The sequence below is a fragment of the Diaporthe batatas genome (assembly GCF_019321695.1).
Source record: "Diaporthe batatas strain CRI 302-4 chromosome Unknown Contig00004, whole genome shotgun sequence".
In the NCBI taxonomy this organism is placed as follows: domain Eukaryota; kingdom Fungi; phylum Ascomycota; class Sordariomycetes; order Diaporthales; family Diaporthaceae; genus Diaporthe; species Diaporthe batatas.
Window position 1 is genome coordinate 3064439 of NW_025408551.1, and position 27130 is coordinate 3091568.

A 27130-nucleotide genomic window follows, 5' to 3' on the forward strand; every position below is an offset into this window, starting at 1 on the left:
CTAGAGTGTCTGTACCTCCGTAGACCGAGGACCGAGGACTCGAGCCAAGGAAGCGATGAAGTGAGTGACAATAGAACAGACAGAGCAACATCTCATCTCATATCAATCTGTTTATTATCGAGGGTTAATCTGCTGTGGTCGTACCATACGGAGTAGGGAGTACCATAGCTATGTGACATGCATCACACCGTCCATCAGTCAGTCTGCCTTTACCCCCCTCTTCCCCCCTCCCCCCTTCTCACCCCCCCCCCCCCAAGAAATACTAGGATACAGTGCGAGACAGTGTGCACTCGACTGCTGAATTTTCAGTCTCCTTCCTTCCCCAAAATGATGCCTGTCCATCCCCAAGGACTTCCCTCCCCTGTCATGTCGGCCAAGGTCCCTGTTCCCTGCCCGGCCTCTCTGTTCTCTGGGCTTGTCTGCGTCTTCTCTCACTTCTCTCCACACACTCCTCCTCCTCCAGACGCCCTCCAGACGCCCTCCGCCTTCTTCTCCTCGCTCTCTCCAGTTGCTTCCCTGCCCCGAGGTCCCAGTTTTATTTTTTTCCAACAGTGCTACTGTGGTATGTAATGTACGCAGTGTCCGTACTTCACAGGTACCCAGCACCTTGTCCCTGCACTGCTCAGCCCATCCTTGCTGCTGGTGCTGCCGTTGCTACAGCCTGCAGCTATGGGACAGCAGGAGCACTCCGTCCCGCCCAGGAGCACCAAAGCACCAAGCACTAATAAGCACAGCACAGCACGGCAGAGGCAAGGAAGTCCATTTCAAGTGCTACTCGCCGTACGTGCGTGTCCCAACGAGTCACTGTGTGTTGCCCTGTGCTTCCCCCGAGCTACCACAGTACCTTGGTACTTGGGGTACGTACCCACCGTGTGTGCCGTGCACCCACCCAACCCTGGCATCCCTGCACCCCTACCACCTTATAGCCATCCTTGTAGCCTTGTAGCCCCGTACCCATGTACCGTCCCGTGAAACCCGCCGCACCACCAAGTATGTATGTTTAGCCTCTCCTCCTCCTTCTTCCCGTCCTCTCACCACCTTGAGTTTGTTTCCAATTCCTCCCTCCTCCGCTTCCTACTACATCTCACCCTCCACGCGGCCACCAGCTGATCGCCTCCTTCCTGCCTCTCCCCGTCGACATCAGAGAGAAAAGAAGCATAGACGTGTTTTCCGGCCTTGCTCGTCTTTCTGGCACAACATCGTTTCTACCGGTGAGTGACTGAATGTGTGAGGTGGATTGCACCATTTCACCAATTTCACCATCTCGAAGCAACTGCACCGTGCATCCATCTACCTATCTACCTATCTCTCTGTCTGGTCCGGCCTCGCTGGCTGCGCCTGGAACGGGCTGCTTTTTTTCTGGTGTGATGCCTATGCCACAATCGGCCTGAGTGAGTGGCACTGGGCGTGGTTGGGCGATTGCCTTGAATTTTTGTTGGCTTCGACTACCGCCTGCGTACCTCTTGCCTCTAACCCCAAGCTCCCCACGCTACCTGGGCTCGCCAGTGTGCCGCTACTTCCACTGCCACACACACACACACCCACCTTCCTTGCTCTCCTGCCTACTTTTAATCCCAGACCGTCTCCCACGCCCATGCCCACACACACCTCTTCTCACACCCACACCACTCCCGTCCCGCGCAGAGCATTCCTGCCCATTCAAAACCAGGCCGCTTCCGCACCCACCCACGTTCTTGAAGCCATTTCTGTACCGTCCCAGCCCAGCACCTCTTTGGCTACCCATTTCCTTCGCCTGCCCACACCTCGCTCCGACCGGCAGACCACATAGATGCAAACGGCTGCTTCTCTCCCGACCCCGAATCGTCACCTCTGCACATGTGTCTGCCTCGCCGTTGCTTCGAATCATCGTGACTAACGTCGATCGACAAATCCAGTCAGCATCGATCTGTCGCATTCCACCCGTCGCCGCTGCGTCCACCCAAGCCTGCCGTTGGGAGAAACAAAGGACGGACGGACGGACGGACGGAAAAGAAGGACTCCTCCACAACACCATAATACTGCAAGGAAGGAGCAGAGGATAGCCGTCAACGACATCCTGTTCGCCGACGCAACGCCTCTCTAGCTGCCGTCGTCGTTGCTCTCTCCCACTTCCTCTCGTACGGGCCATTCCCGTGATCCACGCATCGCATCACAACACTCGATACTCGAACTCTCGTCAACCGGCGATCGAGACGAGTTGACTCTTAATTCTTACCGCCATTTCCGAGACTTGCTCAGTTGCTGGAATATTGCCTGTGCATCTTCTCTCCTCGCCCGCTCCTGCCCTTTGCTTACTGCCTGGTGAGTAAACCCTCCCGGTTCCACGCCTTCCGCACAACACTGCCCACTCCTGGTCCCCCTTGGTCTGGGTTTGACCTCTCGATCTGGCCGGGAATCGGACCACACTCGCTCTCTGGAGCCTGAATAAGAGTGCACGGCCGGCACACTCCATTGTTTCGAATTCTTTCCCTAGAAGACCTCTCACGCCCACTGTCCTGGATGCCTTTTTTTTGTTGCTCTACCAAACATTTATTTATCGGCTAACCGTTGTGTTCTCCGTTCAGATCCGCTTTGCTGCGTCGATCAGCTGTAACACCGAAGCAATCGATTCCCCCGATGCTTGCACTGGCCCAGCCTCTGGTTCAGTCTACCACATTTTCCCCATACAATACCCCAGCCGCTGGGATGCCGTACACGCCCCCTAGCAAGTCTCCTGCCTCGTCAGCTCCCACATCGCCAGACACCAGCCGCCGATCGTCTCTGCAGCAATCACCCGGCGGCTCTCGTCCCGTTCTGCCTCGGTCCGCCTCATACCTCACCAAGCACCGAAGAACACCGTCTGCCGTGGGAGCCAGCCATGGCCCAATAAACCAGCCCTCGCCCGAGGCCACCGTGGCCGACCTCAAGGGCATGCTTAGCCACAGCGTCCGCCAGTCACCACCCCCCGTCACTGACGGCCAGACAATGCCTACCGGCGCCGTTATCTCGCCCCCCGAGTCATCAGCATCCAGCGACGACGACGACCTTCCCCAGATGCGTGGCCGCCGCACTGAGAACCTGAAGAAGCTGCACGACGCCATCAGCCAGATCCCACAGCACCGTGAGGGCTCTCCCAACAAGACACAAGATGTCGTTGATGCTGGGGATCTGCTTCTTCTCCCTTCACAAGCTGACAAGATCACCGATGGTGTACACCACAGCTTTAGCGCGAGCTCGTTGGACGACCTAGCCCATGCCCGCAGAACCCAACACAACAGGTCCATGACGATGCCAGACGTTGGTCTTTCCAAGTCCGCCGAGGCCTCGATCACAAACTCGGAAGAGGAGGACGAGGATGAGCTCATCCCAAGACCTCAGATGCTGCGCAAGAAGTCTGGCGAGCTTGTGCGCCCCGCCCTGCGACCCGCCTCCCGCCGCAGGCCCTCCAGCATGCCAGGCACACCTACCTTCTCCAAGGCTGTCCACTTCGATTCTCATCTCGAGCATGTCCGCCACTTCCTACAGGTTGATCGTCCTCTTGCTGTCAGCGCAGGGTCCTCACCGGTCGACAACTATGACAGTGACACCGAATACCCCTTCGGTAATGAGGACAAGCACGGTGCCCGATCTCCCCCATTTGAGTGGGAAATGGTGATCCACAACTTCCCTACCGAGACACCTGCACGGAAATCACAGCCAGTTCGCCTGGAACGGGTCTGGCTTTCCAATGATCACAAGTTCTTGATCGGCTCGGTTGCCGTTGCAAACATTGCCTTCCAGAAGTCGGTGGTCTGTCGATTTACTCTGGACTACTGGAAGACGACCTCCGAGGTCAACGCCGAATATGTGGCAGAGGTGACGCCCCGATTTGCTGAGCACGGCCATGACCGATTCAACTTCAGCATTAAGTTGGCTGATCTGGCAAACCTCGAGTCCAAGACACTCTACTTCGCCATCAAGTACACCGCTGGAGGCCAGGAGCACTGGGACAACAACAACGGCCCTAACTTCCAGGTCGACTTCCGCAAGAAGATGCTACCCCAGAACGGCAAGAAGGGCGCGATTGGTGCCGCTAACAGGCCCGCGCACTCTCTTCCCAGGAGCAACCGCCGGTCAAATCCCTCTGCAGCTCCACGGCCCAAGTCTATGCCTGTGGGCTTCGACGACTTCGGTGACAGTCCCAAGGTTAACTTCGATCAGTCGATTCACGAGTACCTGGGGGAGCCCGGTCCTGCACTGCGGCTGAAGAGCTCCAAGTCCACCACTAGCATCCCCAGCGACAACCTATCCAACCGACTGTCAGCCCCGAGCGGACAGGCTTTCTCAAACAGATACGACTTCGGTGCCTCCCTTACAGCCGCGATGCAGGCGGCAAAAGACTCAATGAGCAAGCCCGATGCCTTGCAAATGAAGTCACGCCGTCAGAACCCATCTCTGACCACAGCCAACATGGGCGGAAAGCCCATTTCCCAGGACCAACAACCCACCGCAACAAATAAGGCCTTGGCTTCTGCCAAGAGCTCAATGCCGGCCGTTCCTGGCACCGGGTCCCCTGGGGCAGCGAGCATCGCGTCGTCATCATACGAGGAAATTGTCAACAAATACTGCTTTGTACGTACCCATGGATGATGTCTGCTCTCGAGCCCCTCCAGCAAACCCCGGCGCCGGACCGCCAACCGCCACGACCCCCCAGTACTAACTTTTTTCTCGTGTGCAGTTTGGATCGAAGCAGTCAAGTCCTCAGATGAAGGACGGTACTTTGGGAGGCGGGAAGTTTGATGGTACCGAAGACGCCCTGGCACGCGGGCTGAACAGCAGCGGATCCAGCAACAGCGGAAGCCCCCTGGCTTTCGGCTCGCTGCCGCGCGGGCGTGGGTCTCAACGACAGTGGGCCACTTCGGATCCCAACCCCTACTTTCAGAACTCGGCCGTGCTCCCTCCCGTGGGGGCCTCCCCGAACGTCTCGCCCCTCGGCAACACCATCGTCCGAACCGACAGCCCCTCCAGCGGGCAGCCACGATCCTCGCCTTCGGTGATGGGCCAGTCCACCGGACGAACGGCTTCGCCGGCGTCCATGGTAGGTGGGTTCCAACCCTTCACCGGTACGTCGCCAGATGAGTTTGCGAGTTACATGCACGATCGATTTCCATTCTCCGGTCCCGACGCTCATTCTGCGACAGCAATTAGGGGCAACTAGCGGGTGAAGACCATGGCGGATTCTCGCACACACTCGCACCACACGGTCGAGAATACCCTTCACCAGTGCATGCTGAACAATGGCTCATCATCGACCACTATTCGCCTCGCCATAACTCTTGTCGGTTTGGAGTGGGCTGCACGATGCTATCGGGCTCTGTATCGGCTTGGTACAGACCATCACTTTCCTCTCTGTTTTTTCCCAGCATTTTTCCGGTTTCAAGGCGTTTTGGAATCGCAGCGAAGCGAATACTGTCACGGCATGAATGAACGATGACCCCGAGCATACGAAGGGCGGGGGCGTCTAAATTGATTTCAGAGGGAAAAGGATAATACTCGGCGGTTGGTTTTCAGGTTCTAGGGTGCAACGGGTCCACAAAAAAAATCGGCGTTCAGGCAGGGTCATCATACCTAGGGTTGCTTTTCGAGTTTTTTTCCTCCTCACATTGCTGCATTCTTTCTCACTCAATCGCTTTCTGCATCTGGGCCCATCCAGCTTTGCTAGCGTGTCAGTTGGGTTGGTCGTGTTGGACTGGGTATCTTGGACGGGGCCAAACAATGGCGGGACGCACGAGGCATCATCTGTATAGCCAGCAAGCAAGCATGCAAGCAAAGCACACTGTGTCACCACTTCAGTTATACGTTAGCGGGACGGGGCCTGTGTTGGGTTGGTCCTAGGACGGAAGCATGGAAGGCAGGACGGAAGCATGGAAGGCAGGACGGAAGGGTAGAAAGATGGAAAGAAGGGAGCTACTGGTGTGGATTCGCAGAATTAATGCACATCAAACTCTTCTCACCCCTTTTGAATAACCTCATCTGGTTTGACTTTTGTGTGTGTGTCTCCTTTTGACTTTTCTGAGTGGCAGCTCTTTTTTTCCTGTTTCCTTTTGCTCTGTGTGGGTGTTGAAGACGCAGAGAAGAACAGACATCTCCATTTAGTGACGGGTACGCCTGAGGAACGAGCATCTATCTGGGTATTAGAGGTTGTCTACCTACCTATTCGGTGGATCACGTTAGTTGGTTTGCAAGCCCGGCATGGCTGGGCTGGGTGACTGGGCTGCATCTGTTGTTTTGTTCTTGGGAAGAATGCTGGGACATGGTAGAGAAGTGACGGGGCTGGACGACGGATGGGATGGGATGGGATGAGAGTTTTGGTGCCGAACCACTGGCAGCACGTTGGATGGATATGCATTGTTTTGAGTGTAATCTGTAGTGCGGTTGAATTAGTGGGATAGAATTGGGCCGGGTTACTACCTACCTACCTAGGTAGGTAGGTACCTGGGTATGGTATTAGTGTAGGAAAAGAAGTGCGGTACGAGGCTCAGCCACATGCCCACATACTGTATTCTCTTTCCACTGTTATTGGCACTGTATTTCTTTAAATACTAGGTCTTGAGTGTTTACTATTATATAAAGGCGCCACATACATTTTATATATATAGGGAGCTAGCGTTCACCTATCTAACTCTAACATTCACCTACCTAGTAATTTTTATAGACCTACTTAATATCTATTTTCCTAATAACTCCCTTATATTTATAAGTACTTTTTAAGTTAATATTAAAAAACTTTATAATATAATTTCCTTCTTTAATTTTTAATATTTAAAGTATAAACTCCTTTTATACTTTTTTTTAATATACTTTTAATACTTTTTTAATATATCTTTTAATACTTTTTTAACTTATATATATTTAAGTATTAATTAAATATTTAAATATTAACTAATTATTAAAAGATTAAAAAGTAAGAAAGTAAAAGTAAAGATTATTTTTTTAACTTTTAATATTTTTAACTTTTAAACTTTTAATCTTTTAATATTTAATTAATATTAAAATATTTAGTTAATACTTAAATATATTTAAATTAAAAGAGTGTTAGAAAGTATATTAAAAGGTATATTAAAAAGTGTGTTAAAAAGTATATTAAAAGGGGTATTAAAAGAGGTATAAAAAAAGTTTATACTTTAAGTATTAAAAATTTAAAAAATTTTAATTAAGTATATAATTTTATATAAACTTTATATATTAAAAGTTATTATTAAGTAGGTTTATAGAAATTATTAGGTAGGTAGATATTAGAGCTAAATAGGTGGATATTAGCTTATATATAGGGATTAAAAATGAAACTACCTATTAGAAAAAGAAAAGCTTAGGTTTAAGTTTAATAGGTATCATTGTTCAATTTAAGATTGAGACTAAATGAGAAGACATTCTATGTTCTAATTATAATGCTGGTTTGTAATGCTGGTTTGTGTTGTTTAAATTGGGGGGGGGTTATTTCATTGTGCTGTATGTGACAGGTGAAGTGATGCCACCGCCCTCCCCCTCCCCTCCCCCCTCCCCCGGTTTTTATTCTAGTTATACACGGGCCTTTGGATTTTAGATTAGTATGGCTGTTCCTGTGCTTTATGAACAGACGTTTTTGGTCTGCTCTCGCATATATGTCTTCGAACGTAAACGGAATAGAAGAGAAACCAATTAATTACCTTGGTCGGGATGTGCGTGGACTCGACTTCGTTACATATATGTAATTCTGGATGTCTGTTCGTGTCTACAGTCGACGTGTTGCTAGAAGAGGCTAGCAGGTTATGAAATAGTATCTCCCTATGTTTCTTTTGTCTCTCATTGCATGCCGCTTTTCCGAAAGCTGCCTTTAGCCACGAAAGCAGACGTGGCATGGGATGCAGGAGAGCTGAAGAAGCCAGGCATCCTACATTTCCCCCATTGGACGACCATGCAGCATCCCCTGTATAGTTGCATGCATGCACAGCGGCAACAGAGGAAGGAGGAGACAATCGCCAGCCATTCGACAAGATGATTCGTCGCATTCTGACGAAAAGCAGGCTGTCAGCAGATGGGCGGCTGCTCAGGTGGTGAGGACGCGCTTTTCCAGCAAATTCTTACCCCGTAACTCAACTCGTTCATCTTTTTCCACCACTATCGCTGACAGCTGTCCACTAACATCGTTATACTCGCATTTGTCTATACGGGAAACCTTTCAGGGGCAGCCACTTGGCCATCATGCGTTGGGAGCGTCTCAAATTCTGGCACAAACGGTCTGATGGCTCCTCCAAGCCACCGGCTGTCTCGATTGGCGATGGTGCCGTTCAGCCATCACGAATCGCCACACCTAATCAGGCTCCGACCTCTCATGCACAATCAGGTATGAATAGAAAATGTGTCTTTCAATCCAGATCTTTGTGCTAAGCTTCATGTCAAATCAGCCATACTTCCTCGGGCGCCAGACCTTATGGCCGATGCCTCGCTACACGCGCTACCTACCGACGCAGCCGTTGCCTCTCCGACCTCGCTTACTGCAACCCCCTCGACAAAGTCGTCATCTGAAAGCGTTCTGGAGCGCCTTTGGATCAAGGCGTATGACAGTCTGAGAACTGATGAAAAGTCCACAGTCCTAGCTTACGAGACGCTGCTTGTGAAAAGACTGGAGGAACGCAATAAAGGCTCTTCCACCCAGATTACACTCGCAACATTGAACCAGCGGGAGCAACTGAGGGAATTTGTTGACACCAGCTTTGAAGGGTCTAAGAAAATTGCGACTGCGAAAGAGAACATGCAAGAATTCAACCGAGTTGCACAGCCCGTGAAAACAGTGATGGATGTCGTTGTTAAAGCAGCCCCTGAAGCTGCCCTCGCTTGGTCTTGCGTTTCTTTCGCTCTTCAGGTATGTCCTCCCGGATGCTTACGGTCGGTTGAATGGTACTAACATTGGATAGATACTCGCAAACCCATTGACAGAATCAACTGTTAACCGTGATGGCATCAAGAAGGTGCTCATGACGATGGATTGGTACCAGCGTCTTGTCGAGCTCCTAGTCGACGATGAAAGCCGGACACAAGATCTGAGAATAGAGCTGGAGAATCACATCGTCGAGCTTTACAAACGACTTCTCATCTATCAGATGAAGAGTGTCTGCCGGTATAATCGACGGGAGATCCTTGTCATCTTGAGAGATATGGTCAAGCTTGATAACTGGAAAGGCAAGCTAGATGATGTCGAAAACGCCGAAAAGCAGGTGCGCTCCAGATTGGAGCAGTATCAGAGGCAGTCCATCAACGACTCGATCCAGAAATTAGCTGGTATTCTGACTGAACAGTCCAATGAGATTGCGTCCGCGATTCAAGAGCAGACTAGGACACAACAGACAGCGCACGATGAATCGAAAAGACGAGAATTCCTGAGAGCCCTGCGCCAAACGGTCAATCCACAGGACGAGAAAGAACGCATCCAAGATGAGAAGGGAAACCTCCTCCGAGATTGTTACTCTTGGATTCTCGATCATGAGAAATTCTTGGAATGGCAACAGAACAAATCGACCAGGATACTCTGGGTCGCAGGAGATCCGGGAAAGGGAAAGACCATGCTTTTGTGCGGCATCATTGATGAGTTGGAGAAGAAGCCGACCAACGTATTATCTTATTTCTTCTGTCAAGCTACGCAGGAGACACTCAGCAACGCAACTGCTGTCCTGCGAGGGATCATATACGGCCTTGCAAAGAAGTACCCGCAGCTCGACCGTCACATATCTGAAAAGTATGAGGATGGTGGAGCGGCGGCTTTTGCCGGCGAAACCGCATGGGTCGTAATGCGTAACATTCTCAGAGCAATGTTGAGCGATCCGTATATGGATGGCGTCATCCTGATCGTGGATGCTCTCGATGAATGCGAGGAGGATCGCCAAAAGCTTCTGGGATTCATCTGTGATAGCTCACAAGCAGCCGATTCTCGTGCTAAATGGGTTGTTTCGAGTCGCAATTGGCCGGGGATCGGAAAGGCCATGGGCAAAGTCACGAAACACATATCGAAACTCTCTCTCGACCTGAACGACCACGTTGCTGGCGCTGTACGCAAATACATCAAACAGAAGGTGAAAGATCTTGCCACAGAGATCCCATTCGCAGGCAACCAGGCGCTCTGCGACCAAGTTACCGACTGTCTCGACAAAAACTCTGAAAATACCTTTCTGTGGGTGGCATTGGTCTGCAACGCACTTCGTCAAGGCAACGTTTACGAAGAGAGACACGTTTCAGGTTCCACTGGAATTTTGAACGAATTCCCCCGAGGTCTAGAGAACCTATACGGCCGGATGCTCGAGCACATCGAATCCGACACGAGGGACTCGGATAAGGGCCTTTGCAAACATATTCTAGCGGTCGCTTCCGTAATGAGGCGTCATGTCAGCCTGGAAGAACTTTGTTCAATAATGGAATTTTCAACTCATTTCGATGGTGAATTAGATACCTTGAAGTCCTCGGTCCGATATTGTGGTTCTTTCTTGAACATCCAACATGGAACGGTTTACTTCGTGCACCAATCAGCCGTGGATTTTCTTCAAAAGGAGGCTTTCGAGGAAATCTTCCCACGTGGTATCAAAGCTACGCATCAGGATGTGTTTGTTAGCTCGATCAAGGCCATGTCTAAGGTTTTAGTATGCCGCGACATTTACGGCCTGTGCAGACGCCACGGGCGAGAAGCTCTTGGTCTGGACCGGGATGAAATCACACCACCTCAATTGGACCCCCTACTTCCTATTCAGTATGCGAGCTTCTACTGGATCGACCACCTGGTCGAAATGGGCATGCCAATTGATAGTCGTGACATCGAAGTCATCCATCAGTTCCTTCGCAGAAGGTTTTTGTACTGGATAGAGGCCCTGGCACTCCTTCGTCAGCTTCCACAAGCTATCCGCAGCATACAAAAGCTTCAAAAACTGGTGGTAAGTTGAAGGGCGACGCCCCATGCAAGGATGCCGAGCTCACAGCTAACAAGCGGCCAGGCCGGAATGACAACCCCTGACGAAGAAAACCTATCGGAATTCCTTCACGACGCAAATCGATTTCTGCTCTATCATAGAGACATGATTGAAAGAACGCCGTTGCAGCTTTATGCTTCAGCCCTTATGTTCAGCCCGGAACAGAGCATCGTGAGGAGACAATTTTGGTCCGAGGCGCCCGACTGGGTCACGGTAACGCATGGTGTGGATACAAAATGGGACGCGTGTCTTCAAACTCTATTCGGGCACGGAGACTGGATCGTCACCCTCGCCTACTCTCCAGATGGCCAGTGGCTCGTTTCCGGTGATCTTGGCGGCGTTGTGAAGCTGTGGCACGTGGACAGCGGCACTTGCGAGCACACGCTCGACTACAATACGATTCCTGTCTATGTTGTAAAGTCATATCTCCAAGCAAAACCACCTTGCGTCGTGTCAGTTGCTTTCTCAGCTGATGGCCTTACATTCACGTCAGAATATTCGGATGGAATTTTCAAGGTTTTCGACAGAGTGACAGGCGATTGCATCGGCGAGATTACAGATCTAGCACGTCCAGAGAACGATGACTTACCATGGTTTCGGAATGTCGCAAGAACGGCAATCTCTCGAGATAGCCACTCAGCCGCATTTGTTTTGCTAGACAACTCGATCAGTATTCTGAAACTGGACAGCGGAGCTCCTCCACGCACAGTCAGGCCGCATTCGAACGAGGTCCATACGGTAGCTTTAACAGCAGACGGTCATTTCCTTGCCTCAACGTATGATCAAGGGAATATCGATATCCGGGACACTTCGACAGGAATAAGCACGCAAGTTATCAGCACTGACGAGAAAGGACTACAGTTGATATTCTCAGCCGACGGGCGATGGCTTGCAACAGGCGGTCAATCGGGCGGCGTGCGCGTTTGGGAAAGCACAACCGGCCGGTTGGCTTTGACGCTTAGACGCGACAGGGACGAAAACAAGAGTCCCGGTGCGCAGTCAATAGCGTTCTCAGATAACAGTCGCCTCGTTGCAGCTTCCTACGAAGGTGATCTTTGCGTTTGGGACACGACGACGAGTTCTCTTACATGGCGCCAAGATTCTGGGGTATATATCCCCTCTTTGTCATTTTCACCAGACTCCTTACGCCTTGTTTCAGGATCTTCTGATCGTACCATCAAAATCTGGGACTTACCAAAGGATATCGATAGCACAGCCGAAGTTCGCCTTGCACAAGGTTTACGCTACTCTGATGGACTTCACTTCGCAGCGTACTACCCCGCCGCTCAAGAGATTGAAATTTGGGCTGGAAGAACCGAAACTGCCATAGAAATGAAGAAATTCCACGAGAACGATGTTCGTATCATTTGCCTGTCCCCAGACCATCGCAGCCTTGCATCCGCCTCCATCGAGGGCAAAATCACAGTCTGGGACACGGACAGCGGGAATCAGAAACAAACATTTGGTGACTACGGAGGAAATCATTCCATAATTACCTCATTGGTCTTTCGAGGAAATTCTCAGCTTGCCTCGGGTCTTTTTGGGATGATAGATATTTGGGATGCGTCTGACGGAAGACACAGGCAAAGAGTCGAAGGTGAAGACGGCTACATAAAGCACATGACCTTCTCCTTGGACGGCCAGTTGCTCGCGTACAAGTCTCCTGATTTTCGGGATAAAAAGTCGCTAGTCACAGTCTGGGACATTGAGAAGGAACCACGCTGCCAGGTATTGAGAGCAGATTTGGGTGGCATCAAGAGCCCTACCGCATTGAGCTTCTCAGCAGACAGCCAGTTACTTGCAGTGGCCTCACGTGGAGACATATTCTTGTTGGATTTGAGATGTGGCACCTTCACATGGATATTAAAATTTGGCGCCTATTTCGGAAAAGCTCATGTCTCTTTTGACGCAAACCTATCAAGACGCCTGCATACTCGATTTGGCTTTCTGGACTTGACAGACCAAAACCCCAACGATATCGACTCAAGCAACGCAGAAGACGACGAGGTTTGTTCCGGAGACTCGAATGACGACGTCAGAATACTGTCAGTAACAAAGGGGCCTTCGGGGGATCCGTTGTCCTTTAGGGGATATGGCCTCAGCGATGACCTGGGGTGGGTCACGTATGATGAGCGGAGATTGTTTGAAATTCCATTCGACTACCGAGCGGGTCGCCGGAGTGAAATCACACCAGTCATCGGTGGCTCGACTCTTATTTGGATAAGCCATACGGGAAGGCTAATGCGGATGCATTTCAACCACTGATCGAGGCTGCACGGGGGCACCCTCACCACGCCACAAAACGGCCGGGTTCAGCGCAGACCGTCAGTGGAATGTCGCTGAAGCCCTGGGTGTGCGGAAGGCTTCTATTCAATTTCACTTGTAACTAGGCCTTGGTTGAATTTCCTATTGCAATAACTATGCCAACTTATCTTGAACCATGGCTTTGTGAACGGCAGAATCCTGGGCCTCGACTGCTCGAGTGCCTGCATCCTGCAGGTCAGGGTTGCCGCTCACTTCACTCGATGTAATCGTTATAGTGTAGTGCGTGTAAATAATCCCACTTTACCCCATTACAGGACACTGAAGACCTCAGTGCGAGTAGTGAAATATGCTTAGGTGTAAATATGGAGGGGATAGGGAGGAGGAGGAGGGAGGCGTGACAGCTGACTCTTATGAATGCTACTAGTAGATTCCAAATAATCAGTGACCATCAAGTACTATTTGTCACTCTCAGCCTGTTTGTCGAACATCCCTCTGGTGATAATATCTGAGGCATCTTGTGACTTCAATGTGGAGTGGCTGTAAATTTATTGATCATCTATGGACGTATTTCTTAATTTGTGTCAATCACTCCTTTTACACGCCACGGCCGGTCTCGCGACACCATCCGGGTCATCCCAACAGGAACACCCGACAACATCGCTGCCGCATCCACTGCTCAACCTGCTTCCCCGTTGAGATATATTGGGTGGTCTTAACGTGGCCAGGTGCCTGTCGACGCATTTTGCGCAAGGCTCCGTAGACACAGCCTCAAATTGAAAGATTTCACAGGTCTTGAGCGTGTACCGCCGTACAAAGGCAAAATTAAGTTTTACATGTGTGAGGATGAGACACGAAACTATTACCACACCACACAGGTATTTCATTTCCCTGAATTCTCCAGGGATTAAATCTCCCGGGAGTCGCAACAGCGATAAAGTACCTCTTAAACAATTATCATTACAATTCAGCACTATATCCGTCTCTGTCATGCATACACCAAAGAGAGCATCTCAGCGTGCATTTGACGTTCTGTACGTCTAACTTAACTAATAAAAAAAAAGGGGGTATGAATCCGTTTCCCAGCTCGACCAAAGCCTTTCCTTTCCTTTCCTCACTCCCAGCGAGGTCCCAAACCCAAGCACCTGAGCAGCTTCAGGCCCATTATTTACTTATACACACCCCAGGCCCAGGCCCCGCTACACCCGACTATGCCGACTCCCCCGCCGCGGCAGCGGCGCCGCGTCGCTCCAGATCGTAGTCATGGACACGCCCGCGCTGCTCGCCCCGTCGTCCATGTCCATGATCAGGTCCAGACCGCCAGCACCAGCACCGGTGCTGGCCCTGCTGCTGCTCCTCCCGACACCACCATTGAACCGCGATATCGGCACGCGGCTGGAACTGCTGTCATGCGACGCGTCCCGCCCCGACCGGCTCCGGCTGCGGCTGCGGCCCCGGCCCAGCCTCGGGGTCCACGGCCCGCCTGCGCCTGCCCCGCCCGCACCGTGATCAACGGACCGGCTCGTGGGGCGGGAGAAGCTGTGGTGGCGCGCGTGGTGGTGGTGGTCGGCCGTCAGCGTGGGCGTGCCGGGGGCGCTCTCGTTCATGCCGGTGTGGGTGTGTTGGTTCCGGGCCTGGTAGGTGGAGTAGACGGACACGGGGGTCCTGGGGGAGTACGGGCCCCCTGGGCTGCCCGGGCTGCCCGGGTTGGTGGTGTGGGCGTGTTGCCAATTGGGCGGCGGCGACGGCAGGGCCATGCCGATCTGGCTGCGGCGCGGGAGGCGCGGGTCTACGGCTATGGGGTCGTCGTCGGGCTCGTCGGGGATGGTGGAGAGGAGCGCCGCGGGCTCGGGCTTCCACACTGATGAGGGGCTGCTGCCCGAGAGGGAGAGGGAGCGTGGCGAGTTGGCGTACGTGTCGGCCGTGCTGAGCGGGGGCGGGTGCGGCGGCGGCAGCATCGCGGACGAGGAGCCGCGGATGGTGCTGCTGTAGTTGGACAGGGGGAGGTGGGAGGGGGCCCTGCACCTGAACATGTCGTCGTCGTCGTCGGGTACGTTGTGGCCCCTGCGGAGGAACTTGGGGACAAATGTCTTGTACATCTTCTTCTGGAATGTCTTGGTGGTGCCGAAGACTATGAAGGCGAGGAGGCTGGGGGATACCCCTGAAAGGTAGCCCCTGACGCTGGCGAGTGCTCGCCTGTGTGATGTGTCGGGCTCGGGCTTGTATGCGCTCTCTACGACGTGGCCTCTTGCCGAGAGCCTCGGACCGACGTTCGTGTACTCGAAGACGCTGGTCCAGGTCAGTTGTGTTCTAGGCCTTGTGATGGGCCATTGCCAAGAGACAGGATGCCTGCCATCCGGGGTGAGGGGACCTACCAGAGCATCACGAATGCTATTGAGAGGCGAATGACGAGCCAATTATCGAACGAGCCGTTTGGTGATCGGGACTTGTTTGAGTTGGCCCTGCTGCGGAAGCTTCTCTTGCCCGATGTCCCGGTTGATGCGTCCCCCTTTCCGTACTGAATCCCTCCCCATGTGTTGAGCTGATGGCGCGTCTGCACATACTTGAAGAGGATCATGAGCAGAAAGATGCACGCGCCGACCAGGCTGAGCAGAACTGTAGGAAAAAAAAGTTAGTGATGCCACTCAGTGAATTTGAGCCAGAAACGGTTCCAGAGAAATACCCACATTGCGCATTCGCCACGACCATGTAAACCATGAAGTTTTTGTGAATGAAATCAAGCTGAAGCAGTACGGTCATGATCACTGCCAGGACGATTGGGACGATCCGACCCGTGATGGATAACACCCGTAGGGCTTTCGGCTTCTTTGCCCACCAGCCATAGACGGTTGCCGTCAAGGAAAAGGAACTAGAATATTCCCATTAGGATAAGCACTTTCAAAAGAGGAGTCTGGAGTGGGCCTACAAGAAGAAAACCAGAGTTGATTCCACCGTGAACGCGAATATGCCTGCTCGCAGTTGTGTGTTAGTTGGGAAGATGTTTGTTGACCTGGAGTAAGTGACGCGCTGGCCCCTTGGAGAGATGGCATGCACAAAAGCAAGCAAGTCGTCTTGGACGAGGAGGAAGACAAGACATCGAAAAACATACGGATGTATGAAAGAACCAGCTTTAGACCAAAGATGCCCTTCTGATATTGGACCTCAGCGTCGTCGGCGTGGTCCTTACCATAGTAGTACTGGGCAACCATGAGATCCCTCCAGAAGATGTAGTCGTACAGCTGCTGGATGATGCTGGAGTAGGTGGCGAGGAGGGTGAAGTATGCGATGAAGGCGATGTAAGTCTTGCGCTCGTTGTGTGTCCAGATCAGCCAGACCAGGATGTTGTTGGCTATCAGACACACAAAGGAGTAGACGAGGCATCCGATAGCATCGCCCAAGACGCTGTCGGGAAGCTGAAAGGCCCCCATTCCACGATATTGTCATCCGGTGGTGGCGGTATCATAGTGTTCCGGAGGACCCAAGGTCCCTCGCGTGTGAAGGAGGGACAAAACAGACAGGACGGACGGCAGGAGGATTAAATCGGAGAAAGAGTGATGAGACGAGATTGGGCCGGGCTTTGAGAAGGGAACGGAAGGGATGGCGGGCTGTGCTGCAAGTTGCAAGACACACTGAGATACATGGACATTGTCACCTTGTAACCTTGGAAGTGGGCCGAGGATGCAGCAGGGCAACATTGAACAGGCCGGGAGCCCGCCAGGAACCACCCACTTCTTGACCGGATGCGAGGTGGGAGGACCAGGCCGAGCGGCGTGGTTCCCATTTCGGAGCAGTTCCTGCATTGCGAGAGGGCGGCATCATGACTCGGTGGGGGGTTGTGTGGGAGTGGGCCCCACGTGGGTTGGCGATGCCACAGCGGTGCAGACTGACGGTTTCGGGTTGAAGGAGAGGCGGATGGATATGCAGGCACGGGCCAGGTCCACACGAATCAGCAAATGTGCGGTGCGGGCGCGATGGGGGGCGCCGCCGCGTGGGGTCTGGGTGTGGTCTCGTCTTGGTATGATGTCTCGGAGTTTTAGGGAACATACTCCGTACAGACCGCAGTATTAAATGGCCGTCCTCGTTTCCGAGCCCTTGATGCCTGTGTGTTGGTCGTTGTCTGCCGCAGTGAGCATTTTGCACGGGTCTTAAAAGGCTCGTACTATGTCGTATTAGACTGCCCGCTGGGGGAACACGCGCGCCTGGGCGAGGACCCTTGGCGTGTGCTGCACGTGGGAATCTGTCTGAAACACCGAGCATCCAACCCTGGAGGCTGGCAGAGGCGATAGAAATAGCACCAAGGCTGCAGCATCCTGGCACGATGGCAACACAGATGCGATCTCAGATTGGGGCTCCAAGAGCCCTACCAAAGCATGGTCCCCACCCAACCCCCAAGAGGCATGTGTAGCCCTCGCACCAGAGGACGTCTGCAAATAGCATCACTGCCGGTGGTATGATGGCCGTCGGCCTGGCGTTGATGAGACATGGCGACGATGGTCCCAGAAGGTCCCAGACAGAAGGGCTTATAGTTTCAATAGGCTCCTAAGCGAGGTCAGGGTGTGGGTCGGTCATGTGTGAAAGTGTTGGGGTCGGTATGTCGGTGGTTGAATCGTGCGCATCGTGGGAACGAGATGGATGCCATGGTGAAGGCACATGCAAGTGGGTGCAAGATGGGCGAATCCATCCCGAGCGCCGAGCTGACCGATAGTCAGGCCATGGCTGCTGATCGATTGATCAATTGATGGACTGGCTGTCCCCTGCCAGCACTAGAGGTGCGATGTGACCGTATTGCGCAAGAGTGGCCGACGCACGACATTGACTGAGATTGAATTGAAGATTGGAAAAGGGACCGCAGTGGTACGTGACGATAGTATTTAGGTTGGATTTGGACTAGCTGGTCGGGTTGGACAGGGTCTCGACGGACACGGCTCGATTGGGGATCCCAGCCCATCTTGTTTGTCGGCCGAGAGAGAACCGGAATGGCGGAATGGGACGTTGTCGTGTGCAGTCGCTGCAGTTGTGCACGTTCAAGGTTGGCAGTCGGATGGCTTTCCACGCCAGTTCGTCTGAAGGTCAATGATGATGAGTCAGCAGACCACGCCTTCCTCCCACAGACGGAAAGAACTCTGCACAGCACAACGTCCTGCCATTATCGTGACACCACTCTTTTGGTCAGTCTTCGACTTTATTAATCTGACCCTTTTTTTCGTCCTCGAACTGGCCAGATGCACAGACATACCAGGCCGTCATTTACACAACACGAAGCTCTTTGACGTTCCTGGACCATTATCCGGGCGGGGACGGTGGGAGTGCAGGAGTGAGTGTAGGTTCCAAGGTTCCAAGGTTGTGTTTTGTGGATCGGAAAGGGGGCTGCAGGGCGCAGTGGACGTGCGCAACAACAAACCAGACGGGATCGACGCCCTGACAGTACGGAGGACCACACTAGTATCCACGGAAGCGATCCGATCGAGGGGGCTGCTGCCATCTGATGTTGGTCGGCCAGGCTGCCAGGGTTCAACCGTGATCGCGATATTGGATTGTTCTGATTGTGTCGACGCCACGCCACGGTAGCCTCAGTCCCACCCTGGAGTCGTGACTGATCTGATCAATCTATCTGTGCGATCAAATCTCGACCTCGGCCCCCTTATCGAACCTGATCTATCTGATCAGTGATCAGTCCTTGGCAGGCGATGCCGAGGCCCATGTCACCGTCAATGCCACCGTGGATGCCACCACCCCAACAAGTCGCACACATCTTGTCCTGCCTGTCCAGCCGCCTCCTCGATGCCGCCAGCCTGGCCGCACGAGCCTCCCTCGCCGGCCTCCTCCTCGGCACTGCCCTCCTCCTGGCCCTCGCCATCTACCGCCTCCACCTCCACCCCTTGTCTCGCGTCCCTGGGCCCCGCCTCGCCGCCCTCACCAACTGCTGGCTCGCCTGCCATGTCCGAAACGGCCGCATGCTGCAGCTTGGCAAGACCCTGCACGCCCGGTACGGCCCCGCAGTCCGGGTCGGCCCTAACGAGGTCTGGTTCGACACCAAGGACGCCTTCAGGCTGATCTACAGTAGGTTGTATCTATCGTCTAGCTCTAGCTAAGGTCTAGATAGCAAGTCACTGCGCTGTCACAGGCAGGCTGACCCCAGACTGACTAGGTCCTACCAACGGCTATGAAAAGTCATCCTTTTACCGTACGTGATACCACCTCGGCTGCCTCACCCCTGGCTCCCCGCCGCTTGCTGCAGCACCACGGGCCGCCGGTGTGAACAAGTCTAACACCGCCAGCCATGCAACAGTGGCGACGGAGCTGCTCAAGCCCAGGCTCGACGCCCGCCTCGCCATCCCGTCCCCGGACACCCTGGACCTCCTCGCCGAGCGCGACATGAGGCGCTACCGCCTGCAGAGGCGCCTGATCGGCCCCGTCTACCACGCCAGCAACGTCAGGCGCTACGAGGCCGCCGCCGACGCCGTCCTGCTGCGCGTCATCCGCCGGCTGCGCGCCCTGGGCGACGAGGAGGAGGTCGACCTCACCGAGTGGATGCACATCGTCACCGTCGAGTGCCTCGGCGCCGTCAGCCTGTCCTGGTCGCCCGGCTACCTCGACGGCGGGTCCGACGGCGGCTCGGGCGAGCTGGCCTACACGGGCTGGAGGCGCAAGAGCGTCTTCGGGCTCTTCCCCCTCGCCGTCATCGTCGAGCCCTTCTCCAAGCACTTTGGCCGCGCCTTCTCTGTCCTCTGGGGCGTCACCTACCACATCCCAAAGAGCAGGCCATTCTTCCCTGTGGGTGTAACACTTGCCCACCTCCCCTCCTTCCTTCCTGCCTGCCTGCCTGCGGATTTGTTGTTCGCGCGTGCTGACACCTCAGAAACAAACAAGGCCGTGCAGAAGAAGACCAACTCTCGCATCCGCTCGGTCCTGCGGGGCAAGGCCCGCAACAACAAGCAGGACATCACGGCGGACCTGATCAGGCTTCACCAGCAGCGGCCCGGCGAGTTCAAGGAGCACTACCTGCGGCGCATGGCCATCACCAACTTCGGCGCCGGCCACGAGACCATGACATCGACGCTGACCTCGGCACTCGCCATGCTCGGCGCGCACCCCGAGGCCCAGCGGCGAGTCGCGCGCGAGGTGTCTGCCGCCGCTGCCGCTGCTGCTGCTGGTGCTGGTGCTGAGGGCCAGGGACAGGGACAGGGACTGTTTCCCTACGACGAGGCGGCGCGGCTCCGGCTCACGCAGGCGAGCATCAGGGAGGCGCAGCGGCTGCACCCCGTCATCGGCATGGCGCTGCCGCGGAGGGTGCCGTTGGGCGGCATGGCCGTGCACGGGCTGGCGGTCCCGGCGGGCACGACGGTGGGCTGCAACCCGGTGTCGCTGCACCGCAGCCGGGAGATCTTTGGGGAGGACGCCGACGAGTTCCGGCCGGAGCGGTGGCTTGTCGGCGGTAGCGGCAGCGGCAGCAACCAGAAACAAGACCAAGACCAGCAACAACAAGAAGAAGAAGAAGGGGGAGAAGGGGAAGAGGAAAAGAGGATCAGGGCCATGGAGCGGTATAACCTCATCTGGGGCGGGGGCGCGCGGACCTGCCCCGGCAGGCACCTCGCCGAGATGGTCGTGTCCAAGGCCGTGGCGGCGCTGGTTGCGAACTTTGAGGTCGAGGTCGCTGCTCTGCCGCGGGATGAGGAGATGCCTTATTACTTCATGGCCATGCTTACTGGTGTCAAGGCGCGGTTCATACCCCGGGAGGTGGTCGTACCGGGGGTGGCGGGTGGTGAGGCGGCGGCCGGTTGAGCTTGGGGCTGCGGACGTTCTTGATGAAGGGGGTGGTTGATCGGCCTTCTTTGACCGTGGCGGGATGGGCGGCCTGGGCAGACATGGCATGTTGGCGTGCTGGCGTGTGCCGGGCTTGACCTGTCCATTCACTGCACGGACTACTGCTACTTTAGTGGTCGTGACAGATGCCTGGCGTTGTGGCCTTGCTGCCATCGCACGACGACACAGACCCGAGCCACGACTCCAGACCGAGGAAAACGGGTGCCCCCGCAGCCCTCTGCAGCCGTAATTATGTGAATCCCGCTTGGGTCCAACTGCTCGTGGATGGCAGGGAGTTAACTAACTTGTCTACGGGCATAGCGGTTAGACAGTCTGCCGGCTGGAGGTTGCCTCGCGCAAGGCCCGTTGAGGACGGTGAAGCCTTGGCCGAGGCCGTTTCCGGTTCCTTGGCTGTCTATTGATGGATGCCAATTGATGGAGAAGTGCGACATGGACAAATGACCGCGGTGGCTCTCCATTGACAGGACAGCCTGGGGGGCAGATGCACTGGCTACGTGGAATGAACCGACGGTTGTCTCGTGTCGGCTGGCGATCCGGATCAACAGTGTCGTTGGTGATGGCAGTAGTAGATCGGCGGGCAGAGTACCAGCACCTGGATCCTGGTACGGAGTATCCTGGTCAACCCCACGCCTCGCCCCGGCCTGTAGACCAGGTAGGTGTTTCACGTATGACTCGGGCTGTCGGCGCCGATGGACAAGGGCCCAGGCCCAGGCAAGACACGCCGTTGACTGGAATGCGCCGTTGCACCGTTTTGATCTGCGGAGGGCCATCCGGGTACCCGATCCTTACCTGTCTGCCTGTCAGTCAGGATAGATAGATGACAGACACGTGCGGACAGGGTTTGACAACGTGGGAGGTGCGAGGGTATCTTGACGGGAGGAATGTGTAGAGTATAGACAGAGGTAGAAATAAGTACAACCCTGTGTCTTGTCTCAGTTTGGACTTTGAAGTTCCAGTAGAGCTAGAAGCTTTTTGGGGGGTGTTACTTGCCCTGCCGTACTCCGTACCTCCCGCAAACGGCTCCCGCCTTGTTCTAATCATTAGCGCTCAGCACCTGAGCTTATCTTATCGTGACATCACATGGGAGAGAGAGCTCACCCAGCTCCTGCACTGCGCAATGCGCCTGTGCTGCCTGTAGCTCTCTCTCTCTGCCTACTGCATCTGTGCATTGACCTGCCGTCCAATCCATCCATTTGTTCTTGTTCCCTCCTCTTGACCCACCCAATCCTCCCCATCTTTTCCTCCCAACAACCTACTTCACCAAAGATGTGATCAGACTGCTGGATAGTGCAGCCCACGCAGTTGTTGTTTGCTCACACTTACCATTCGCAGGGGACGAAAGCCAGTGGAGGTTCAACCCAGTCCAGCTGCAGCCAGAGCGCAGACGCCGCCGCCAAGATGGCGGCCAGCTCAGCCTCGTCCTCGTCCTCGTCGCCCTCAGACTCGCGTCACGGCGATTCGCTGCACGCAGGTGGTGGCCCAGACCACCGCCAGCCAGCCAAGCACGCCCACGATGCACCGCCCGTCCCCGTCGAGGTCCTCGTCGAGTACCTGCTCGCCGCCAAGCGCGCCCTCTCCTCCATGACCCTCGTCCTCCGCGCCAACGACCTGACCACCCACGCCCGCCAGCTGCACGAGGAGTCCGTCATCCTGCGCGCCCAGACCGCCTTCCTCAGCAAGGGCATCGCCGAGCAGAGGAGGCTCCTCAACAGGGTCCGCCGGAGCATGATACGCACCTACGACGCCGGCAAGAGCGAGTTCAAGCACATCATCAGGACCCTTGACCTCGCCAACGAGAAGCTCGAGACCACCATGGAGATGCTGAGGAACACCCCCGTCGACCCTGTCTTCAGGCCGCCGGGCGATGACCCAAAAAACTTGTTGGACTTTGTCGACGAGAACCAGGTCCATGGCATGCGAGAGGCTCTGAAAGAGAGCATCGCCGGATTGCAGGTACGGCCTCTGATCCGACTGACTGACTGACTGAAACGTATCCATACTCACCGTCGAACGCACGACACAGGCCACACAGACCTCCTTCGACGGCGACCTCTTCCGCTTCGACGACGACCTCCGCGCCATCGCCAAGGTCCTCAACTCGTCCGCCTCACCGACACCCTCCAAGTCACCCGCCGACTCGACCAGCCAGCCACCCTCCACCATCCCGATACTGGACCTCCTGGCCTCCCTGACCAGCCGCGCCCACTCCATGGCCGAGCACCTGGCCTCGCTCACCCACCACTTCGACAAGTGCGTGACAGCCGTGCGCATCACAGAGGGCGGCACCGCCCTCGCGCGACGCAAGGCAGCCGAGGACACCAACAGCAGCGGCAGCCCGGACGCCGTGTCGATATCGGGCGTCATCGCCGAGCAGGAGCAGGCTAACGACGCGGACCTCGACCCGGACGAGAAGGCCGAGATCGTCCACGTCGTGATGCAGGACGCCCCCGAGGTGGACGAGGTGGTCGCGGACCTCAACGCCGAGATGTCCCAGATGGACGCCGAGTTCGCCGCCCTGCGGGACCAGGCGGAGCAGGTGCGCGGGGGCTCCGCGGCGGTGACGGGCGCGTTCCACCTCCTCGAGGAGGTCGGTGCGCGGCTGCCGGGCTACATCGCGGCCGAGGCCGAGTTCTCGGAGCGGTGGGCGGCCGAGAAGGGCGGGATCTCGGCGCGGCTGGGGGAGATGGAGACGCTGCGGGACTTCTACGAGGGGTACGCGAGCGCGTACGACAGCCTCATCCTGGAGGTGGAGCGGCGGCGGGCGGTGGAGGACCGGATCCGGGGCGTGTGGCGCAAGGCGAAGGAGCAGGCGGACCGGCTGGTCGAGTCGGACTGGCGGGACCGCGAGGCGTTCCGCTCCGAGGTGGGCGACTACCTGCCTACCGACCTGTGGGCCGGGATGAGCGGGCCGCTGAGGCGGTGGGAGGTTGTGCGTGCCGGTGGCGGCGGCGGTGATGGTGATGGTGATGGTGGTGTTGTGCGTGGAGGGGGTGAGGGTGGTGGTGGGGGGAGCATGAGTTTGAGTGTGGGTATGCCCAGGCAGGATGATGGGAGCGCGGTCACGCTTAGCCGGGAGGTTGTCGATGCTGCGAGGGAGCGGATCAGGACTGGTGCGGCGGGGGGTGCGCGGGCGCCTGCTGCTGAGTGAGTGAGTGACTGAGTGAGGGAGGGCTCGAGAAGCTGCGTCCTCCTGACTGACTGACTGAACTGGATTACCTTTTTTTGCCTTTACGCCGGCGTTTGTGGGCGGGCACACCCACCGGATCTGCCAGCCGGTCGGCTCAGCCGGTCAGGTTTTTGGGGTTTCTGGAGCCTTTTGCTCCATTTGTGTTTGTTTGTTTGTTTGTTTCATCATACCCACCACCCACCGCCACATATGGTTCTTGGCTGGGCATATGGCGTTTATCATTGGGGTTGTGATTTTGGTTTCTTTGTTGTTCCTGGTAGGGATGGAAGGATAGATTTAGCAAATGGACAGAGATGGAAGAACGGACAGATGGACAGATACCTAAGTACAGACAGACAGACAGACAGACAGACGGACGGACCACATACTTCACTCATTTTACCTTAAGTTTGGCTGGCCCTGTGGCTGGCTGGTATGGGGGGTTTTGGCTTGTTCTCCAGCACATATTGTGATAGTAACTTTATCAATCTCATCATCAACATACTGGAAAGGTTAGGCTTCGTAGATGAGTATCACAAACATACCTTAGGGTAGAGAGACTTTGATTCCATGAATCTGATGATGGAGCTTCGCTTGTGTGCGGTGTGTAGCATACTCAGGTACGGAGTTAGTCACATGCAGGACGTTGTGGCTTGAATGAAGGAAGGATGTGTTCTGTGTGTGTGGGGGTGTGGGGGGGCCTTTGTTTGATGGAACTGGCGGCTTAATATTGATGAGCCAGCTAGTCGCATGGCTGTGGCCTGGATGGATGGAGTAAATGGACAAGAATGACTGGCTAGCTTTAACCCCGGCCAACAAACAGTTGTTGCTAGTTACACGCCGGTCGAATCAGACATGCCAGTGGCTCATCAGATGCAGATACTTAACGGCGCCATCATAAGCTGTTGCTGCTAGCCTTGCTTGTGTGTCTATCGCAAGGCTCGAGTCTCATAAAACATAGGTACGTCAAATCTTTCCAATGTGAATTGGTGGCTGTCTGACTTTCTGGCGAAAAGAAAACGAAATCCCCATGAGGGAGGACATGTCATAAATCCCAACAGCGCAATCCAATGTTACATCATACGACATTCCCAACCAAAACAAACAACAGAACTTCACCCCAAATCCACCTCGGATTGACCAATACCTTCAAGTCGAACCCTGAGGGTCCTCTTCCGTAACGACCCCCAGTCCAAGGTTGACGCGATAGACCTGGCCCGTCTGCTCAGGCAGCAACCCCTGACCCGCGTCCGGATCCTCAACCGGCTCGGGGCTCGGCTCCCGGCGGCGGATCTGCATGAACTGAGAGCCCGTGTAGGGGAGGTACTGCGCCGTGACGGCGGGGCCGCGCGAGAACATGGCCGGCGCGCCGCCGAGCTGGTGCGGCTGCGCGAACGCGTCGCACGCGCAGTCGATGCGCAGCGGCTCGAAGTACCGCGGGTCGCCGTAGTCGACGGAGAGCTCCTCGCCCGCGCTGACGGGGCGCTTGGTCCTGAAGACGATGGCGCGCCGGCGGCCGTACATGTCGGACTTGACGGACAGGTTTGGGTTGCAGTGGTGGTTGAGGAAGCGGGTCCAGTTGCCCGCTCGTGTGGCGCCTGTTTTTGGGTTTTTTTTTCCCTTAGCCTTTTTTGAACTCTTATTGCTCCTTCTTTGGGCTGGACCGGCTGGGGGGGTGAAGACTGAAGACCCCCCAGTGATGCTCCAATGCCTGACTGATCACTTGTGCACAGCGGGGGGATTCCGGGGGACTCACTGATGGCGGCTACACCTTCAATGACATACTGGTAGTGGTCGATGTCGTCCGGGTCCTCCTCCTCCGGCCGCAGCTCCCCCAGGTACTCACCCAGCACTCGGCCCGCGGGGAGGTTTGTCCGGGCAAAGACGCCCAGGCCCTTGGTAGGGGTGACCCTGAGCTCGATGCGGTTGTTCTCGGTGTCGGCTGCCCGTGTGCGGAAAGCGGCCAGGCATGGCCCACCGAGGCAGAGCACGGTGTTCTTTCTCGTGTTGTGGCCCCATCCTCTGCACATCGCGCAGATGTAGTCTTCCCAATCATGGTGCACAACACCGCGGACGGTGAGGTCCGACTCCCACTGAGAAATGTTGCCGTGTCAGACTTGTTCACGTGTTGCCAGTATGATGTATCCTCCTCTGTGCCCAGGGCTCACAGGGGCAACGGATAGAAGAAGCATAGGCGTTAGGAGGCCCTTGGAGGATGCACTTTGCTTACTATGTCTGGCTCGAGAATCACATGCTCTGATATGCGCGCTGGACCTGGTAGGTTCATGGTCTTCAGCTGGTCTTTCTCGTCCCGGTATTGGAAAAGATTCTGCAGCAGGGGAGCAAGAATTCGGTTCGGGTTGAAAAGACTCCGTTCCCGAGTCGCCATTGCAATGATGATATCCAAGAAAAGGACGATTGTCAAAAGGTAGTCTGACGACTATTCAACGGATGATGTAACCAAAGAGAGGTGTAGCTATGGAGGGCATGAATACAGAAAACATATATGACCAAGATTGTTTCTTTGATATTATGCCAGCAGGCTGGTGTTCCTGCGCGTCGAAATGCGGGGCCCTGGAAGAAGGAAATCCTGGAGCGAGAAGACCACTGGGCTGTTGCGAAGACAAAGAGATGCTACAACGGCAACCCTGCTGAATTGGGCAGTGTTGGCTCCTGGTGAATGAAAGAAGTAGGTGAGCGGGCCGACTGAAAGGAAGCCGCCGGAAACGACCATGTAGAAGGACTGCATTAACCAATTTAGGTTCAGGTTCTAGGTGGAAACCCTCTCCTGAAATGGAAACACTGAAGTAGTAATCTGGTTCGATTGTGCTCTGAGACCCGTTGAAGCGGATTTCAGGTGATCGTTGTTACCAGTTAGAGATGTACTCTGGGACATCCACCATGTTTCTCTTTTGTGTAACGAGGTGTC

General features: G+C 55.0%; 6 protein-coding genes across 6 annotated transcripts; 4 read left to right on the forward strand and 2 right to left on the reverse strand.

The window, feature by feature from the left end:
- Positions 1–317: 317 nt before the first annotated feature.
- Positions 318–5901, forward strand: KVR01_004015 (uncharacterized protein). Its single transcript, XM_044786135.1, has 4 exons — positions 318–1211; positions 1896–2301; positions 2565–4590; positions 4697–5901. Exons 3-4 carry the CDS (start codon positions 2617–2619, stop codon positions 5174–5176), a joined length of 2454 nt encoding a protein of 817 aa, XP_044646179.1. The 5' UTR covers positions 318–1211; positions 1896–2301; positions 2565–2616; the 3' UTR covers positions 5177–5901.
- A 2173-nt stretch (positions 5902–8074) lies between these two features.
- KVR01_004752 (uncharacterized protein) lies at positions 8075–13519 on the forward strand. Its single transcript, XM_044790679.1, has 4 exons — positions 8075–8341; positions 8403–8860; positions 8913–10913; positions 10974–13519. Exons 1-4 carry the CDS (start codon positions 8200–8202, stop codon positions 13212–13214), a joined length of 4842 nt encoding a protein of 1613 aa, XP_044646916.1. The 5' UTR covers positions 8075–8199; the 3' UTR covers positions 13215–13519.
- A 639-nt stretch (positions 13520–14158) lies between these two features.
- KVR01_004786 (uncharacterized protein) lies at positions 14159–16639 on the reverse strand (the record flags this gene model as incomplete). Its single annotated transcript, XM_044793931.1, has 5 exons — positions 14159–15500; positions 15587–15827; positions 15899–16080; positions 16317–16513; positions 16547–16639. 5 exons carry the CDS (start codon positions 16637–16639, stop codon positions 14411–14413), a joined length of 1803 nt encoding a protein of 600 aa, XP_044646950.1. The 3' UTR covers positions 14159–14410.
- A 2259-nt stretch (positions 16640–18898) lies between these two features.
- On the forward strand, positions 18899–21970 carry KVR01_004234 (uncharacterized protein; the record flags this gene model as incomplete). The annotated part of the gene is made up of 4 exons (XM_044793382.1): positions 18899–19271; positions 19360–19395; positions 19501–19985; positions 20082–21970. The coding sequence occupies 4 exons, from the start codon at positions 18899–18901 to the stop codon at positions 20991–20993; spliced, it is 1806 nt and encodes a 601-aa protein (XP_044646398.1). The 3' UTR covers positions 20994–21970.
- Positions 21971–22208: 238 nt separating this feature from the next.
- On the forward strand, positions 22209–24703 carry KVR01_004165 (uncharacterized protein). The gene is made up of 2 exons (XM_044781858.1): positions 22209–22988; positions 23059–24703. Exons 1-2 carry the CDS (start codon positions 22434–22436, stop codon positions 24181–24183), a joined length of 1680 nt encoding a protein of 559 aa, XP_044646329.1. The 5' UTR covers positions 22209–22433; the 3' UTR covers positions 24184–24703.
- Positions 24704–25350: 647 nt separating this feature from the next.
- KVR01_004344 (uncharacterized protein) lies at positions 25351–26590 on the reverse strand (the record flags this gene model as incomplete). Its single annotated transcript, XM_044782032.1, has 3 exons — positions 25351–25799; positions 25958–26294; positions 26432–26590. 3 exons carry the CDS (start codon positions 26588–26590, stop codon positions 25351–25353), a joined length of 945 nt encoding a protein of 314 aa, XP_044646508.1.
- Positions 26591–27130: the final 540 nt, after the last annotated feature.